This window comes from Talpa europaea (genome assembly GCF_964194135.1).
Source record: "Talpa europaea genome assembly, chromosome: 11".
Taxonomy (NCBI): Eukaryota; Metazoa; Chordata; class Mammalia; order Eulipotyphla; family Talpidae; genus Talpa; species Talpa europaea.
This window is the reverse complement of record NC_140078.1, coordinates 81,289,683-81,309,599: the sequence shown is the minus strand read 5'-3', so window position 1 is coordinate 81,309,599 and position 19,917 is coordinate 81,289,683. Positions and strand designations below refer to the sequence as shown.

Here is a 19,917-nt window from a genome sequence, read left to right as displayed (position 1 = left end):
TTCCAAACAAAAAGTACAGGCATTCAAAATTCAAACGTCCTTATGAAAATTCAAGTTCTATTGTGAAATTTCATATGCCCATGGACAGTTTTTATTTTAATCATAACAGATGAATAGTCAAAGAAATAGATTGTTCCATGTATATTTATTTGGGGTCTTTTACTTGTTTATAAATATTGTCTCCAAAACTAATAATGAGGACTAAGAAATTATGCAATTGTCTCCTTAATTATGTTGAAGTGCTCTCATCAATTGAGGTAGAAATTTTTGCTGATGTGGCATAAAAATGACTGTTAAGGGCCTCCCTGGTGGCCTGAGGGTTAAGTCTCAGTTCCTGGCCAGGGAACTACCCACATATGGCACTGCAGGCCTCTCCTGTGTCTCCCACTGCTCCTCTCAGCAGTGTATTTCAGTAGATCCATCTCTTCTGTTCCCCACTCTATCTCCGGTGAATCCTGTCACTCCCCGAACCTCTGGACTACACCCCAGGTCTTCTATGCAAAAATAAATAAATAAAATCTTAAAAAAAAAAAAGAAAAAATTATGAAATTGTGAAAATAGCCATCTCCTTTTTTAAAGTTCTGGTAAGATTAAAAAGTTTGGTCATTGATTTCCTTTCAGTCAAATAATCACATAATTAATAATTTCATACCACTAAGATAAATCTCTGTTCTTACTCTCAGCCTTAATTAATCAGAATTAAGTAAAGATTTTATTTAATTAAAAAATATTTTTTTAAGGATTTATTTATTTTTATACAAGGCCAGAGGCGCGGGAGGGTGAGAGGATTCACCAGAGACAGAGCAGGGAGCAGAACAGGCAGACGACAGAACTACTCTGCTGAGGGGAGCAGCGGGCGATTCAGGAGAGGTCTGCCGCACCATGTGGGATTCTCGCCGGCTGGGATCAAACCCACACTGTAGAGGCTGCGGACAGCTTCACAGTGCGGTGCTCAACCCACTGCGCCACCTGGGAGGCCCTAAATAAAGATTTTAACAATGTCTGGGGACACCTGTAATCCCTCCAGAAACAAAGCTTATCTTGCAAGCTACTAATTGGGTTATCCCATTTTATTTTATTTTTTTTAAAGATTTATTCACTTATTCATACAAGCACTGGGTACAGTCAGAAGCACAGGAGGGTGAGAGAATTCACCAGAGCTAGAGCGGGGAGCAGAGCAGGCAGAAGGACCTAAGTACACTGCTGAGGGGAGCAGCGGGTGGCAGGAGAGGTCTGCGCGCCATGTGGGACACTCAGCCGGTGGCCAGGGATCGAACCAGTGCTGCAGAGGCTGTGGGCAGCTTCGCAACCCAGCGCTCAACCGCTGCACCACTGGGGAGGCCCTGGGTTAACCCATTTTAAATACTCTGTAAGTTTACAATTTATTGCATGCACTATGTTTCTAAGCAAAGTATTTCCAGAAAAATCTATTTTCAGAAAAGTAATTTTAGAAGGGTAAGTTGATGTTGCCTTTATAGAAAAATAATAAACTTGTATATAGTCCCACAGAGCCTTTTTGCCTGCTCATGTTTGTGTTTGATGCCTTGAGGGGATGAGAACCTGAGGCTCCCACTGCTTGGCAGAATGTCTATGTCATGGAGCTGCCCATGGCAGCAATCAAAGGGTTTCACCACAAAGATCTCCACCTCTGTGTGCTGCAGATTAGCACAGATAAGAAGTAAGCAGTGGGCCAGGTTTCTGCGCAGCATTTCTTTAGAAAAACCTCTGTGTGGCATACTAGGATATGCTAATCCTAGGCCTGTATTCCATGAGATCCTTTCCCCTCTTAACCTCCAGTTCTTCTCATCTATAAAGTAGAACATATTTCCAGGTGATTGAAAGAGAGAAGTTGATTAAAGCAAAGCACTTATGTTGCTAGGTCATAGAAAAAGGGTGGTGTGGGATCTGCTCAGCCAGTGGCTGCCTCCTCTTTCCTAGTAGAGCTGTGATTTGATTCATTGAGTCACATTAAGAAAGAAGTGTTAGGGCACCAGAGACAAATGCTGCTCAAAGGGGTTTAACCCTCCCTTGATGCCCATCATGTACAGTATGAAACAAGGGTGAGGCGGAGTCCACCCAGCTTCCATTTCTCCACCTGCGTGTGGGGTCATCCATCCTTCTTGTCACCCAAGGCTTCCCTTCTTCCAAACATGGGGGACAATCCCCCAGGCTAGGAATTTAGAACCTCGGTGACACCCAGACAAGACCCTCTCAGCGTAACAGTGTAATCCCCCACGGAAAGGGGAGGTTCCGGGCTCACTGCCCCACCTAAAGAAGGGTGGAGCTGAGATGCCAGGGCAAGCTAAAACGGACTTGGGAGAGAAGGTTGGGAGGAGAGAACCCCAGGGGGCCCGTGGAGCAGAGACATGTGAAGCAGAAGCCACCCTTGCTTCTCAGCCTTGGTCTTGTACCAGGGACTTGGGGGGCATGGAAAGAGACACTTGAAAAAGATGTGGGTGAGAGGCCCCTGGGGAGGCTGATAAAGGCTGATACGAGCCTTTATCTTGACTTGTGTTTTGACTTTGTTCTTTTCCCTCCAGACTTGGCCGGGCCCCTTCTTTCCCTCTCCTACGATTCCCCACCAGAAGGTGCCTTCAACGTGTGGCAATTTGTTGCGCCTCAGTGGCCCTGTGTTGGGCCAACCCTGGATGGGTAACTTTGGATATTTGATTAGAAATTATCTTTTCTTCTCTTCCTTTTATTGCACCCAAATTCTATTATTTTTTATTTTTTTTATATAAAAAAATTTAATATAATTAAAAAAATTTTTTTTGCGAGCCAGGGTCTCGCTATATTGCCCAGGCTGGAGTGCAGTGGCTATTCACAGGCGCGATCCCACTACTGATCAGCACGGGAGTTTTGACCTGCTCCGTTTCCAACCTGGGCCGGTTCACCCCTCCTTAGGCAACCTGGTGGTCCCCCGCTCCCGGGAGGTCACCATATTGATGCCGAACTTAGTGCGGACGCCCGATCGGCATAGCTCACTGCAGCCCAGAATTCCTGGACTCAAGCGATCCTCCTGCCTCTGCCTCCCGAGTAGCTGGGACTACAGGCGCGCGCCACCACGCCCGCCCGGCTGCACCCAAATTCTATTAAAGTGCTCTTCTACTGAAGGTCTTAACTAAAAGTCTGTTCGTCTTTGTGTGGCAAATGGCAGAATCTATTTAGCATTTGGGGGGGGGGTGCCTCTCCTTCTGCCCACTAACAACAGAACACTAAAAAGAAAGTTTCTCTTTAATAACAGAAACATGGAAAGCAAGCCAGGATCTCTGCACAAAGGTAGGTGTAACTATGAATGTTTAGACATTAGACACATCCCTTCCTTGTTGCAACATGCCTGGTTTTTGGGGAACACAGACCAGGTCTAATTTAAGTACAATAGAAAGAGGTTTGCTTTTGGGGTGATGTAAATAAACATTTTGGAACGATGAGATGACTATGTACAGCATTGAGAATGTAATGATTGAGAATGTACTAAGTACTGCACTGGATACTTAAACATGATTTGTTTTTATTATGTGATTATATAATTATGTGATTATAGTAAATGATTACAACAACAACAGCATGATAGGAGATTGCCCTGTATCTCACAGTAGGCACTCAAATTCTATGGAATAAATAAATTTCATCTTCTCCCCACAAGAAGGAAAATTATAGGGTGATGCCAAACCTTTAGGGAGATTTTTCCTGAGAAAGTTTCACAATTTAGGCATTTGATGCAATTAATTCCTATTTGTTGAACACATGTCTATTCTGTGCCTAGCTGATTGCTAGGTTACAGAGGAAATAATAGGATAAAAGAGTAAGTTCTGAACTCACGGAATTTCCAATCTGATAAGGGAAAACACAAGATCAACTGCAATGCAAGTGGGACAAATCTCATTTCAGAGTTATAAACAAAATGTTTTGGGACTGCAGGGGAAGGGGAAAGCGATTCATGTTCAATTTTTCATAATACAATTCACTTTTGATGTAGGTCCTGTGAAAAGAGCATGAGTTTGTTGGAAGGAGGGAGGAAGAACATTGTAGGCTGAAGAAACAGCGGGTGAAAAGGCGGGCTCCAGGGGTGAAGAGAGAGCACGGTGTGTTTAGGGAGAGGTGAACAGGTGTTTTGGAGTTAATGTGAATAAGGTGGGGTGATGTGGGCAGGGTGAGGGACCAAGGAGGGAAAGAAAAAAAACCAAAGAATAATTGTAGACTTAAGAGATAGTAGTTTGAGCTACTGAATCAGCTGCCATCCTCCATGGCACTTCAGACGGCAGGGGCGCTTGGGAAGGGCATGCTGTCCAAACACGCCCTGGGTAGCACCGGAGCCCTCATCCTACCAGCTTCCCCGAGGCAGAGATCCCTGGGAGCTGTCAGCAGCCCTCTCAGGTATCCTTCCTGGGGGCAGCACAGTGAGCCGGGGCAAACGCTTGTCCCCTTGCCTTAATTTGGGACAACCCTGAAGAAGCGTTGCAGTTCCCTAGCTCCCCATAAGACTAGCTGAGGCATCTGTTGCGACTACACTGCTGCTCAGCTTCTCCTACTGCCCTTCCTCCCTGCCTTGACCGTGTAGTCCCAAAAGGACTCAGCATAGATCTCCGTTATGCTGATCTCAGAGTCTGGTTCCAGGGGCCCCAACTGACACAGGGACTGGCAGATCTCCTTTGGGGCAAGGGAGCTCCTATATAAATAGAAATTAACCCTGGGTGTGAGAAAATGAGGGCGCTTGGTCATTCACTGACCTCTTGATTATCAATCCCTTTTGACTCTTGGCTCTTATGCTTCTATTGATCAATCTCAACTTTACTCCCATGACATGCCTGCCCCGACGCTGAGGCATCTTCCCTTACGCCTCTCTCTCTCTTTAAAGATTTATTTATTTATGCATACAAAAACTGGGGTATAGGTCAGAGGTTCAGGGGGGTGAGAGGAATCACCAGAGACAGAGTGGGGAGCAGAACAGGCAGATTGATTGAAATACACTGCTGAGGGGAGCAGCGGGCGAGGCAAGAGAGGTCTGCTGTGCCATGTGGGTCACCTTCCTGGCTGGGGATCGAACTTGTGCTGCAGTGGCTACGGATGGCTTCACAGTGCTGTGACATAACCCCTTGCGCCACCAAGGAGGCCCCCTACACCACTCTTTTTTTGCTATAGTCACAGCCCATCTCCACCCTTGACTGGTCCACAATCACCTGACATCCTATATCCTGTACTGATCAGCAGCTTCCTCCATTCAAATCAACCAATCATGGCTCCACGCATTTTTGTGATCATAATACTTTCCTCTTTAAAAGCTGACAATGGGGGGCCTCCCCGGTGGTGCAGCAGGTTGAGCGCAGCACTGTGAAGCTGTCCGCAGCCTCTGCAACGCGGGTTCGATTCCTGGCCGGCCAGGGAGAAATCCACATAGCGAGCGTGGCGTACCTCTCCTGCCAAGCCCGCTGCTCCCCTCAGCAGTGTCTTGGGTCCGCCTGCCTGTTCTGCTCCCCACTCTGTCCCTGGTGAGTTCTCTCACCCTCCCACATGTCTGGTCAGTACCCCAGTTCTTGTATAAATAAATCTTTAAAAAAATAAAAATAAAAGCTGACAATGGATCCAAGGAGGTCCAAATTCCCCTTTCAGAAAATCAGAAATCCACCTACTGCTTTCCTTATATTGAAACCCATTTCCACCTCTTTAAAGGCGATAAGGTTGGCTTTATTATTATTTTTTAAAGATTTATTTATTTATTTATACAAGCACTGGGTACAGTCAGAAGTGCGGGAGGGTGAGAGAATTCACCAGAGCCAGAGCGGGGAGCAGAACAGGCAGACTGACAAAGTACACTGCTGAGGGAAGCGGCGGGCGGCAGGAGAGGTCTGCGCACCATGTGGGACCCTCCTCTGGTGGCCGGGGAGCAGCTGGGGATCGAACCGGCGCTGCAGAGGCTGGGGCAGCTTCGCAACCCAGCGCTCAACCGCTGCGCCACCGGGGAGGCCCGATAAGGTTGGCTTTATTACCACAAGAAGTTGAGGCTAATAGGAAACAAAAGGTTAATCATAAATTAGACTAAGTGTACCAACTATTACCATCACCTAACTCTCCAGCACAAGCAGTTACTCAATTATTTTTCAGTGAATCAATTTTTCCTTATCACTTAATTGTTATATACTGGCAATTCTAGTTTCTATTTCACTACACAAAGGTCACTGGTCCTCTGCAAAATCCCCATTATATTTCTAATAAAACTTAATATGACAGAGGTCACAGATTAATTGAATTGCCTCCTACTTCCAGAAATAAGTGGGCGGTCTTTGGGTGAAAAATTACTTCATTAAGACTTTTGGTATGAACAGAAGTCTCCATTTTTGCCTTCTCCGGGAAATTGTAAAATCATAGCAGAGAATGAATTTAAAACCCCAAACTCCATTTTATTTTTTTATTTTTTTTAAAGATTTATTTATGCATACAAGAGCTGGGGGTACAGGCCAGAGATGTGGGGTGTGTGTGTGAGAGAGGATCCACCAGAGACAGAGGAGGGAGAAGAACGGGCAGACTGACTGAAGTACACTGCTGAGGGGAGCAGCAGGTGAGACAGGAGAGGTCTGCTGCGCCATGTGGGTTGCTCCCTGGCCGGCAGGGGATCGAACTCCTGCTGCAGAGGCTGCGGATAGCTTCACAGTGCTGTGCTTAACCCCTTGAGCCACCAGGGAAGCCCAAACTCCATTTTAAATAAAACTTGGAGAAAGAGAGAGGTTTCAGCCTCCAAAATATGTGTCCAGTCTCTGAAAGCAGCTGCAATCAGGCAAAGACCGTCCAGGAAAAGGTGGTGAGAGGAGCCGCGTGGGAGGGGACAGGCCTGAGAGGCGTCTGCAGCGCGTTTCCTGAAGGGAGGAGACGCTGGAGGTGGAGAGACTCCAGCTAGCACGCTCTTGTCAAAGCCCTTCTCGTCTCAGTTTGGTTCTGAGAGCACAGGAGGCAGATCTGCCAAGTTAGCAAATTTGCTGGAGTCAGCCTGTCTCTGTGGAGGCCTGGGGTGTGAAAACAGCTAGCCTGCAAAATTACCAGCTCCCCGGCCCCCCCACGGCACGTCCACACACCACACAGTACAAACTTAGGCACCCTTAACAAACGGCAGACACTAAGAAAAATGTGACTCAAGTCAGGATAGGAACGGTATAGAGGTGTGGGAATATAAATTTCAAAAACATGGTCAATCTCTATCTCAGCTCAAAATGCTAAATGGGCTCCCCAGAGGCATCCCAGTTAAAGATGTAAGGAGATAGGGGCCTCCCTGGTGGCACAAGGGGTTAAGTTGCAACCTATGAAGCTAACTGCAGCCACTGCAGCACAAGTTCGATCCCCCCCCCCGCCCCCCCCCCCCCCCCCCCCGCCGACCAGGGGGCAACTCACATGGCGCAGCAGACCTCTCCTGACTCTCCCGCTGCTCCCCTCAGCAGTGTATTTCAGTCAGTCTGCCTGTTCTGTTCCCCACTCTGTCTCTGGTGTATCCTCTCACTCCCCCCACCCCCACCTCTGGCCTGTACCCCAGCTCTTGTATGCATAAATAAATAAATCTTTAAAACAAAAAGTAAACAGCACAGCTTACAACAATGTAACAACTGCACGTGCCCCCATCAGGCAGCGCAATCTTAATGGTGAGAGGGCAAAAAAGCCTGAAAACCATTTACCCTACAGGCTGCTAGAGGGAAGGGCGGGTGGGGCTGGGAACTAAGTGGAGAGGGGCCCAGCAGCCTAGAGTAAAGGGCTATGGGTGCTTGGATGGTGGGGGTGCTGTGGTGACATCCATGTGTGGAGGGGTGAGCTTATTCCCCGAAATCATGCACAGTGTTGTAAACCAATGTTACCTCAATAAACAGAAAAAAAAGCAAATTTTTTTTTAAGTCCTAAACTACTCCAGGAAAATGTATTCAACTTTATTTTCTTGTCGTTTCATTTTTCCATATAGATCTTGTCCAGAAGTAAGATTAATTTGGGTCGATGCTGTTAAAACATTTGTTTTTGAGCTCGGTTGAGATATTATGGATGTTAGTCATTCTGTAGAGGGAAGGATTATGCTTTCTCTATGCATTACTTTCAAAATCTGCCAAAATAATAGAGATGTTTCTATTTTAGGGAAAAATGAGGGAGACTTGTGATTTTGGAAAACTGAGTAATGAAGTACAGAGAGAAATTCTACAAAAACGTGACTCACAGATGAGGTTAGTAGGAGGTGCTCATCCTGATATGACACCCGCTTGTAGAGACTCTGCAGAAGATGCTGTCAGCCCTGGGCGTGACGTAATACCTACCTGGGTGGGCACTAGCGCCTATGGCTTGAGATGGATGCAAGACAGCATGTAGTAGGGGCCTGCAGCATGTTCTCATTCTTTTGATCACACAGGAGGTAAACCAGCCCTATAGATGGAGTCCATCCAGGCAGGAAAAAGATCTTCATCAAGACTGGACTGTACAACCTCTCCATGGTTGCACTGGTGTAGGGTAAATGGTTTTCAGGCTTTTCTGCCCTCCCACCATTAGGATTGCCCTGCCTGATAAGGCACCTGCATTTGTTACATTGTTGTAAGCTGTCTTATTTACTTCTGTGGACCGTGGCTCAGTACTGAGATAGTCACCCAGAGAAGCAGAGGCGGGAGAAGCAGCAGCAGAGAGAAGGGGAGAAAGAAGCCAGAGAAGCCCAGAGTGAAGACTTGTCGGAGGCTTGTAGGCCTTCTGGCCTCCTGGCCCCTCTGCCTGCCGTTTATCTGTTTGCCACACTACCTGTAAAGCTCAATAAAACCCTGAGAAAGCCACCGAGGGCTCCAGGACTCTCCTTTACCCAGGTCTGCTTGAATCATAGAAACCTGCTCTGTGACCATCCTGCCCCTACAATTGCCGTAAGTCAGCAAGGTAATTTGAAGCAGACGGGTGTGGAGCCCACCAAAGACCTCAGGAGTGACTGAGGAGTAGCAGCCTGTGAGCCTGTGACAACGCTGGACGTGCCATGGCAGCACAGGTAGTGACCAGAGTCCAGGAGCTGAGGGAAAAGTAGAGATGCTGCAGCATAGGAGGTGGACAAGGTCCGGGAGCTGCGGGACGAGACCTTGCCTGGAGGAGGAGACGGCCTGAGAGGAACAGCCCAGGACCCCTGAGCAGCAGAAACATCCAGGAAGAAGGACCACGATTCAGAGCTCGCCCATTGCTGATGCAGGAGAAGACCGATGGACTTGGACTGATAATCCCACCAGAGGGTGGAGGAACTTTGGCAGGGTAATGTTCTGTTTTGGGAATCCTGGGGGAGGATGGTATTGTTTGTACATCCCAGGAGATGGGAATCTGGGGGTGGCCAGTGGGCCTCGGTGGCCATCAGCAGCCTGTGTACTGCCCAGCAGCTAGGCAGAGGACAGGCCAGCTTAGCAAGGCAAAAGCTGGTGCTGAGATTGGGCAGCCGTGAGCGGCTGTTAAGCAGCATAAGCATGCTAAAGAAGGCCAGTGAGTCTCTTCAAATCACCTGTGGGTGATGCCCTGCTCATTGTTAAGTAATGGTGAGGAGCTGAGGAACCCGTCCTTGGGGGACAGGTGGGGAACGTGGCTTGTGGTGGAGCCCACAGCCGAAGAGGAGACCGAAGAGAGGCTGCATGTGGAGCTTGTATCCACGGATCACAGACCCATGTGCTTGTGCAGTGGGTTGGCCTGAGTGCAGGGGTCTGCGTGTGCATTGGCAGCTATGAAAGCCCAGTGTTGGAGTGACGGCAGACAGAAACCCTGAGGATTGGGCGATTACCCCCAAAGAGTACAGAATGGCCAATCCCAGAGTAAGTGCATGCTGGGGGTGGATGCGGTGTGCAGTTTGTGGTGGAGACCACAGCCAGGTGGTTCCCCCCTTGTGTGAGCAGTGCCTTAGGCAGCAGAAGTGGTGGATCATTGGCTGGTGCCAATAATCATCTTTTGCCACTAGGTTGGTGCCCTGTCTGGAATTGTTTGTGTTCTGTTGTATTTTCTTTTGTGGGCCATGGCTGCTGTGTTTGTGTTTGTTAAAGGAAACTTGTAATTACTTGTGTATAGAATGTATGGCAGAAAACCCTGAGGGGGTGGACTGTGGGGTACATGGTTTTAAGGCTTTTCTCCCCTCCCACCATTAGGATTGCCCTGCCTGATGGGGTACCTGCACTTGTTACATTGTTGTGTTATTTACTTCTGTGGGTCATGGGAGGAGTGTTGAGATAATCACCAGGGGAAGCAGAGGCAGGAGAGAGAAGGGGAGAAAGAAAGCCAGAGAAACCCAGAATGAAGACTTGCTTGGGGCTTGGAGGCCTAGTGGCCCCCGGCACCCCTGCCTGCCGTGTACCTGGTTGCCACACTACGTGTGCAGCTCAATAAAAGCCTGAGAAAACCACCGAGGGCTCCAGGACTCTCCTTTACCCAGGTCTGCAGGATCATAGACATCCTGCCCTGTGCCCATCTTGGCACTACAACAGGTAAAGCTCAATAAAAGCCCGAGAAAGCCATGGAGGGCTCCAGGACTCCTCCTTAACCCAGGTCTGCTCGAACCATAGAAACCTGCTTTGTGACCATCCTGCGCCTCTAACTGGTTAGAGGGATTCCTCTTAATTTTAATAACATCACCATGAAAACATTACGTGCAAATAAAATGCACAGTAGTTGAGGAGAAGTATTTTGTGGCCTAACTGCGGTCCCGTTGGAAGCACACTTCTGAGGAGGAGTTTCAGAGGGTTTGTGCATTGGGCAAAGAGTGAACATATAGGGGGATGGATTTAAGTTGTCAATGAAAGAATCTTGAAAACTTTTTGAGGGCACAGACTCGTTGAGTCCACCACTAGGAAGACTTCCAATTAAAGTGCAGCGAGCACTTTACAATGAGGGTTTTCCTCTGAGATGATAGATAACATTTAACAAGAGACCTTTAAAAGATAGGTACAAAAGCCAATTTAAAAAAAATTTTTGTTAAAGATTTATTTATGCATATAAGAGCTGGGGTACAGGCCAGAGGGGTGTGTGTGTGTATGTGTGTGTGTGTGTGTGTGTGTGTGTGTGTGTGTGTGTGTGTGTGAGAGAGAGAGAGAGGATTCACCAGAGACAGTGGGGAACAGAACAGGAGCAATGTCTGAAATACACTGCTGAGGGGAGCAGCGGGCGAGGCAGGGGAGGTCTGTTGCACCATGTGGGTTGCTCCCTGGGCAGGGATTGAACTCATGCTGCGTGGCTGTGGACAGCTTCTAAGGTTGCGTCTTAACCCCTGTGCCACTGGGGAGGCCCTGGTACAAAAGCCAATTTGGAAAACAGTTTGATCATTCTTTCTAAATAATTTGCTCAGATCTCAACACCTTGGTGGGGATTCCATTGGGATTCCTCACCCCCAGGGCCTGGCTACTCATCTCAGGGATGCAAACTAGCAACTGTCTTTTTTACTTTCCTTCTGACTCCTCTTTCTCTGTCTGCTAATTCAGGGGAGCCTCATGTTTCTCAGGGTGCTTGCGAGGAAGCTGGATCTGGAGGAGAAAGGCATATAGGTGTCATTTCAGGATTATAGGTGGGCGTGTTTAATTTTTAAATTATTAGAAATTCAGTGGTAGGAGTGGACAAAGAGGAGGAGAGAGGTGAAGCTAAAAGGATGGCCAACCCACATGCATGACGAAAACGTCTTATAAAAACCGGACTTTCTTGGGCCTCCCTGGTGGTGGCACCTGGGGTTAAGCACCGCCCTATGAAGAAATCCGCAGCCTCTGCAGCATGAGTTCGATCCCCGGCCGGCCAGAAAGAAACCCACATGGGGAAGCAGACCTCTCCTGTCTCGCCCGCTGCTCCCCTCAGCAGTGTATTTCAGCACATCTGTCTGTTCTGCTCCCACTCTGTCTCTGATGAATCCTCTCACACTCCTACATCTTCTACCCCGCACCTCTGGTCTACACCCCAGTTCTTGTATGCATAAATAAAATAAATCTTAAAAAAAAAACACACTGGACTTTATTATATTCAACGCTATTGATAAATTGCAATATAGACCACCCTTTTGTCCCCAATTTCTTCAAAGCTTCTGTAAAGTGCTGAAGATAACAAAGGCCCAATGTGGGTGAGGTTTTCATGAAACTCAGGGACTCTACTTTTGAGTCAAGTTACTGCAAAAGAATGTGTGGGATGGTGAGATGGTTCAAGAACTGAATAAAATGAGTGGAAGCTGAGGCAGAGTATCTAGGCTTATGAAAAAGCCAGCCCTCCAGGAGTTTGTGGAAATCTTGGAAAGGTTTTTAGTACAAATCTTATGTCAGTTGCTAAAGCTGACCCATCAGCTGGCGTCTGGGCCTGTACGTAAAAACTGGAAGCATGTGGGCCCACCCTCAAGCTATGAATGTAGTCATAGAAGCATTTTTTCATCCAGGAAGCACTGATGGAGGACCTGTTGTGGGCAGGATGTGCTGTACTAGGTACCAAGCATACAAGAAATGCAATCTTACGGTGCTAGCCGGGAAGGCTCTCGGTGAATGGTAAATAAATCTCCAGCATATAATGATCTAAGTGCCACAGAGAGTGAAGCTGAGAAAGCAGGAACAGCCCCTGCCGCAGTGAACATCAAGGGCAATCTGGCTCTTAAAGGACAGTGAAAGCTCGCTCTCCTGTCCAGGTCTTCTGCCTCCGAGGCTCACAGAGTATTTTGCCATCATGGTCCTAATATGCAAGTCCCAAACCTCAGACTCAGTGACTTGGATCATTGTTTATATGACCTTTGCCTTTAAAAGAGGGACATTTCTCTTCTTTGTTGTCATTGTTACTTTCATGAAGTGTGCTTCCTGAGCACAGGACTGTCTTGCGGGAGCTCTGTGCATCCACATCACAACCTTGCAGCCAAGCTAACGGGAGAGCGAAGGATTAAGTGCAAGTGTCGTCAAAACACGCATTGGCCATTATTTCAAAAACCGTTAGGTGAGATAACTGATAACTGTCCTGATGTCCCCAGTTAGCTTGGGATCCAACACTCTTTTTGGAGTCGGGGGTGGGTGGGGGGCATTTGTACCAAAGAAACTGTCAGATCTTCACACAATTATTGTGAAGGTGGAGAGGTTTTATGAGACATGTCAGCTTCTTTAAATGGGACTTTAAAAGAACAGTTCTTCCCTATGCATTTCCCTGGAACAGCAATCAGAAGACAACACATTTTCTTTTTATTTTCCCCTGCCCCAGAAAACACAGTCTCTAAGTTTAAAGCTGAGGCGAGAAACCGTGTGTAAGGGCAGGAATGACCACTGAGCAGGTTGTCTAGGATTCCATGCAGACCGGGTAAAGGAGGAGTCAGAGTCCTCAGTGGTTTTGCAGGCTTTTTATTTAGATTACCAGGTACATGGCAGGCAGAGGTGCTGTGGGGCCGGTAGGCTGGCAGGCCTCCCAGCCCCCAGCAGGTCTTCACTCTGGGCTCTCTGGCCTTCTCTTGGCTTTTGCTTCTCTTTCGGCTTCTGCTGTTGTCCCCGTGACGCCGCCCTTAAAAGCCCAGTCTCAGCCCAGGTGAATCCCATCTACCTATGCCCACACCCTACTCCAGGTGCCCGCCATCAGGCATGCATTCAGGACCGCAAGGATCCATCATCTATCCTGATGGCGGGAGGGCAGAAAAGCCTGACATTTTTCCTTACCCTACACGGTGAGTCCTGCAACAGAGGAATTTATGGAAGTCTGTCACAGTAGGAATCAAGTAACGGTCCTGCCCAAAGTCCAAGTCTTCTTTCTTCCCTTTCTTTTATTATTATTTTTAAAAAGCTGCTTTTTCTAAAGATTCATTTTTATTTATTTAACGCATACAAGAACCGAGATGTAGGCCAGAGATGTAGGGGGTGAGAGGAGTCACCAGAGACAGAGTGGGGAACAGAACAGGCAGATTGACTGAAATACACTGCGGGGGGGAGCAGCGGGCGAGACAGGAGAGGTCTGCTGTGCCATGAGGGTTGCTCCCTGGCCGGGATCGAGCTCAGTGCTTCAGCTGGCTATAGCTTAACAGGGCTGAGACTTTAATCCCTGCACCACCAGGGAGGCCCTCTTTTAATGGATGAACAAACCTAAGGCAAATTGCTCTTTGGGGCAACTTAGCAGAGAGGATGCCAGGCTGAGGCCTTGTTTAACTAGCTGATACTATATGTGATGACCCTGAGGTGGTCAAGATGGGAAGTGGAGGGGAGAGGGAAGACGAGGGTCAGGGTAATCCCGAGACCTGTGTTCGCTGTGCTGTGACTGCCGTGTCTTTGCAGCTTGTTTCCCCTTTCTGGACTCAAAATTCTTTGCTTCATGATACAGCTATACATCTAGAGAAATTGAGCTCCCTTACGGGTTTGCCTCTGGGGCTCGGTGAAGTCAAGGAGGGTTGTCTTATAGGGCCGATTCTGGCTTTGCTGAGAAAGGGAGATTGTCTTTGGCTCTGGGCTAAAACGCTTACAAAGGGGCAGAGGAACTTCTTCCCTATGTTTATCAATTTATCACTCTTTGAAAATAACTAGCTATGGGTTTTGTTATATGTTCTATCAAATGTGCATTTTCTATTTCATTAATTTCTTTTTTTAAAGATTTATTTATTTATGGGGTACAAGCCAGAGGTGTGTGGGGGGTGAGAGGATTCACCAGAGACAAAGTGGGGAACAGAACAAGCAGATTGACTGAGTAGAAAATGGCAAAATTTTGCTAACAAGAAAAAGACAAGACCAAGTTGATGCTGAAGGGTTGAAGGGTGCTCCGCTCAGTGCGCAGGGCTGAAAGTTTGGGTCAGAGCTGCTCTGTGGTGGTCACATTCAATATGTTGCTATCTAGGTAACATGGACCCTGGTTATCCTCCAAAGCACTGCTATTTGCGTGCCCAGAGTAACTCTTAATAACAGACCATTTTCTGCCTCTTTCCTTCTGAAGGACCAGAATTCAGTTGTTAGCCAAGTTGGCTTCTGCAGGGTGTGTCATGAGACTGGATGACTCTGCTATGACCTCAGGATAGAGCCTGGAAGATGTAGTCCGATAAATACTTTCCTATTGTCAGCTTATTAGGCAATCAGAGACCTTTTTTTTTTTTTTTTTGTGGGACCCTCGCCGGCAGCCAGGGAACGAACCGGCGCTGCAGAGGCTGCGGGCAGCCTCGCAGCCCAGTGCTCAACCGCTGCACCACCGGGGAGGCCCGGCAATCAGAGACTTTTAATAGAAAGCTAGACAAAACTAGTCTTCTACCCAGTGGTCTGCCATCTAGTTCTTCTTTCTCATGTTTAGTATTGCAAAAATCTGACCTAGTGGAACGATTTAGCATTTAGTTACCAGGCAATCTCACTGAGGGCTCTAGGGGTGGCCCAACAATCTCTGATCACTGCAAATGAACTCTCCTGTGTGGCTTCTCAGTTGTTTTACTGTATTTGTTCTTTGGGCTTTGCAAATGTGTGTTGGTGTTCCTGGGCGAGGCAGAGAGCAGAGATGAGCTCAGCCACTAGGAGAGCTGCGAGGTTCTTAACGACAGAAGCACTTGACTTGTCAATTTGTAGTGCTTTCTACCCACTCCCAGCATCCTGTGTCCATCTGTCCTCGAGAAGGAGCTCCCTCCAAGAGTCCCCACTTAACTACTCAATGATAATTCCATGTAATGCTTCTCCGCTCACTTCTCTCAGAGAAACCTGTGCTCATGAGACTTTTCAGCTAAGTTCCTGGGGAATTTGCTGAATGTCAAAGGACAAATTCTAGCAGAAGAGAAGCTGGGCTCTGTGGTTGGAGCTTTGGCAGGGAGGGAGGCCCAGCGTTGGGAGTGAGCCATCACCCACGTGCTGAGTCCTCACTTCCTGACCTGTGTCCATCAGGGCCCTACTCATGGCTCATTTACCAAACCTGGGGCCACTGCTCATACCTGGGCTGACAGGAAATCAGGATGTATGGCTGAAATATTCTATTCTTGTATTTGGGGTTTTTGCAAATGGGACCCAAAACTTGCTCCTTGTGTCCCAATCAATTAAGGAAACCTGCATGGGGAAGAGAGTGTGGAACTGGGAAGCAAGAGATTTAAGTCTTAATTTTGGCTCCCCCAATATTGAGTAAAACAGAATCCTTCCAACTTCCAGTTTTCCTAAACCACAAATCAGGGGGGCACATCCGCTATCCCATGTCTTCAAAAGATTCTTAGAAAGACTGAATGAGATATTGTATGCAAATAAAAAATGTTAAAAAGTAATTTATATGTGCTTATTATTATTAAGCATCATTCACATTTAAGACCATAACCTAGAAACTTCAGAGGGTAAGAGTTAAATGAAAATAATACAATTTCTGGAGCAAACCTTGATCCCTGCATCTCTCTCCTCAGGCTTCCGGTTCTGGAGTTCAGAGGACTAAAGCTGGTGGAAGCTTCCCACAGGGGAAGTCCCTCAGGGTACAAGTAGAATAACTACCTGGAGGGGGAATTTGTGCAGAATCTTCACTAGGCATTTACAGGCAACCAGGCAGCTGTTGGGTGTCCAGTTAACAAACTCAGGAGTGAAGATTGGAGGACCAGGGACAGTCCTGACAGTAATGTTCAGGCAGACCTAGAGCAGGGACTGGGCTAAACCCAGAACCACCTCACTCCAATTATCTGGATGTTGACAGGACTTTCCTCAGAGCTCATAGGCTGTGGCCCACACCAGCTGTGGTATACCACCGCAGGCCAGACAGAATCCCTCACACTGACTAAAAAAGTGATTTCAGAAAATGACTTTTTTTGTTCCTAAGGCAAGAAGAAGAGACTACACAGATAATTTTCTATTTGTGTTGTCTGATAGAAGATACATTGTTTATTGTGGAAGCAATCAAAAAACACAAACTCAGATGAACACTAAATTATTTCATTCTGAATAAGCTGGATGAGAGAGAGAGAGAGAGAATAATCAGCTTAAGGCAGAGAAGGGAAAAGGGTAGAAGGGGTGCTAACTAGGGATGGGGGGCTCTGTTGAATGTGTCTCAGCCTTTTCTTTATTACTTGTTAGTCTCAAAAAAAGACATTCTGGAGGCTTTCCTGGTAGCCTGGGGGTTAAGTCTCAGTGCTACCATCTCAGCACTGAGACGGCCTGAGTTTGATCCCTGGCCAGGGAGGTGACCCACACGGCGCAGCAGATCTCTTCTGTCTCGCCCGCTGCTCCCCTCAGCAGTGTATTTCATCAATCTGCCTGTTCTATTCCCCGCTCTGTCTCTGGTGAATCCTCTCACCACCACCACTCCCACACCTCTGTCCTGTACCCCAGTTCTTCTATGCAAAAATAAATAAATAAATAATAATAATAAAAAAAAGAGGGCCTCCCTGGTGGTGCAATGAAGCTATCTGCAGCCTCTGCTGCACGAGTTCGATCCCTGGTTGGCTGGGGAGCTACGCACATGGTGCAGCAGACCTCTCCTGACTCACCCGCTGCTCGCTTCAGCAGTATATTTCAGTCAGTCTGCCTGTTCTGTTCCCCAGTGAATCTGTCTCTGGTGAATCCTCTCACGCCCCACATCTCTGGCCTGTGCCCCAGCTCTTGTATGCATAATTAAATAAATCTTTAAAAAAAAAAGACATTCTGAAATCCTTGGGCAGTTTCTTAAAAAGTCAAACAGTTTGCCCTGTGACTAAACAATTCCACTCCTAGGTATCTACTCAAGAGAAAGGAAAACATATGACACAAAAAATTGCAGTGGATGTTCAGATCAGCATTATTCACAATAGCTCCAAACTAGGAACAATTAAAACGCTCACCAGCTGACAAATGTGGTGTCACCAGCAAACAAAATGTGGTCTGTTCCCACAGTGGGATACTACTCAGCAAGAAAGAGGAATAAATTCCTGAACATGCTACAACATGTGTGAACCTCAAACACATTTTGACAAGTGGAAAGATGTCAGATACAGAAGACAGCACATGGTGGTCCCAGTCACATGGAATTTTTAGAAAAGGCAAAACTACAAGAGATAGAAAATGGATTAGTTGTCTGTTGTTTGGGAGGGAATGATGATTTCCTGCAAGAAAGAATTTGTGGGGTGAAGGAGTACTGGATTGTGGTGATGCCGGAACAACTGTATAAATTTAGCAAAACTCCTCAAATTGCAGTTTGATATGGGTGAATTTTATGGAATGTAAATCATACTTCAGTAAAGCTGCTTAACACAAGATATTCTGCAGGTCCTGTTAATCTGGGGCTAACAATCTGGGGCTAACTGACCATATTAACATTTTTGTTTAGGTCATTCCAATCCTTTCCTGTGGAAACATACACCTGTATTGCTCTATTATGTATGTGATGGGCCTGAACTGGAGCAGATGTTCTGGGTCAAACGCTGCCTCTGTCACTTACAGCTGTATGTCCTGGTAAGTGGGAGAAGATGGTACATTCCTCCAAGTTGTTGTGAGATGAATCAATTAAGAATGGGGCATCAGAATGGGGCATGGCATAAGGCAAGGGGTCAACAGACGAGGGCTCCACCCCCATGGCAGGCTGTGCATGTGTCCCTGCAGATCCATGTGCGTGCACAGCATGCACACTCACGTGGACAGTGCTGACTGATGTGTACCGGCCCTGCTGAGCATGTGGTATAAGCTGTTCTTATGTCTAAGCACACAAAATGGAATCAAACTTAAGGAGATCTGCTTGTTTCACACAAGAGATCATGTAAGTGCTTTCGTATAAGCAAATACAGACCCACAGGCCATTCGAGGCTATACTACTGTACCAAATTCTGTAGTCTGCAACTATTGATCATTTAGGTTGTTTGTATAATCATTTTGAGCTGTCTGTATGGGTGCCTAGTAGATATCACAGAAATTCAAAGGGAAGTCAAGGATCAGAAGAACAGCCGTCCACTAGATCAAACCAAGACTTTCCATTCCTTTGAACTTCAAGTTAGTGAAGTGGCTTATTCAGCCCACTCAAGTCTAGTTATGATCTAAATCAGAACTTATAATGTAATACCAGCCCTACATTAAAAACAGTACCACTGGCTGAGTACAAATTTTATTTAACAAAAAGACATGATTTTCCCAGAATAAAAATCAGAAACAAATGGAAAGCTGCTATTTTAACTCTTTACAGAGACACATACGTGCTACCTGCCCCCCCCCCCCCAACACCTCCTCATCCATGAGACCCCAGACAGCGGTGGGCCAGGAACCGCGAGGCTGCAGGGAAACCTCAAATGAAAACACAAACTCTATGTTCCCCAATCAAACCCTCAAATCAAATGTTGGCATTACAAGTGGGAAATGTGAGGTATGTGCAAGAACCCCAAGGGGTCACAGTCTTCAGCCATGATCCATGGTCCGCTGGCGAGTGGTGATCCGACAGGTGATGACCGGCAGTCGCGGCTACTTCAAAACCGGCTTGTCCACGAACTGCACCGCGCACAGCTGCGGGTCCCCGTCACAGGGCGCTCGCTCCAGCTCCAGCACCGTCACGGAGTTTGGGGCCGATGTCACCAGGATGTGCCGGGGCACAAACAAGGTCAGCTGGGGACCCCAAGCTGGCCAGTAACGGCCAAGGTTAAAGCCATTAATCCATACCTGACCCTGGAGAAAGACAGAGAAAAGGATCAGCTCTAGCTGTACCAACAACCCCCAGGAACAGGAGCGCCTGGCCACATGGGGGCCGCAGTGGCAGAGGCAGGAAATGTCCCCATAGCAGGGCTCTCCCACCACAGGCCAGGCCTGGCTCCAGCATCCTGCGGGGATGACTGGACATATTGGGGAGGTGGGTGGGAGAAATAATAAAAATCTGCCCCACACAGCCACGCCTGCATCAAGAAAACATACACATGGGTCCCTCTGGCTTCATCAGTCACACCCGTCTGTGGGGTAAATAATTCATCAGCTTTTTACACCACTAGCCTCTGTGGCTATCACCGGTGGTCTTGAGCGTGTTAAGGCAGAAAGTGTATAGGCGCGGGCACGCGTGCCTGATTGTGGACACCTGGAGCATGGGTGTGTGCGC

General features: G+C 47.4%; 1 protein-coding gene across 1 annotated transcript in view; it reads right to left on the bottom strand.

The window, feature by feature from the left end:
- Positions 1-19,295: 19,295 nt before the first annotated feature.
- Positions 19,296-19,917, bottom strand: part of GLB1 (galactosidase beta 1) — a gene marked incomplete at both ends in the record, with an annotated part of 62,178 nt that continues 61,556 nt past the window's right edge. The window contains one exon of the mRNA XM_084246578.1: positions 19,296-19,496. Within this exon, the coding sequence (XP_084102704.1) occupies positions 19,296-19,496 (201 nt within the window). The remainder of the gene's footprint in view (positions 19,497-19,917) is intronic.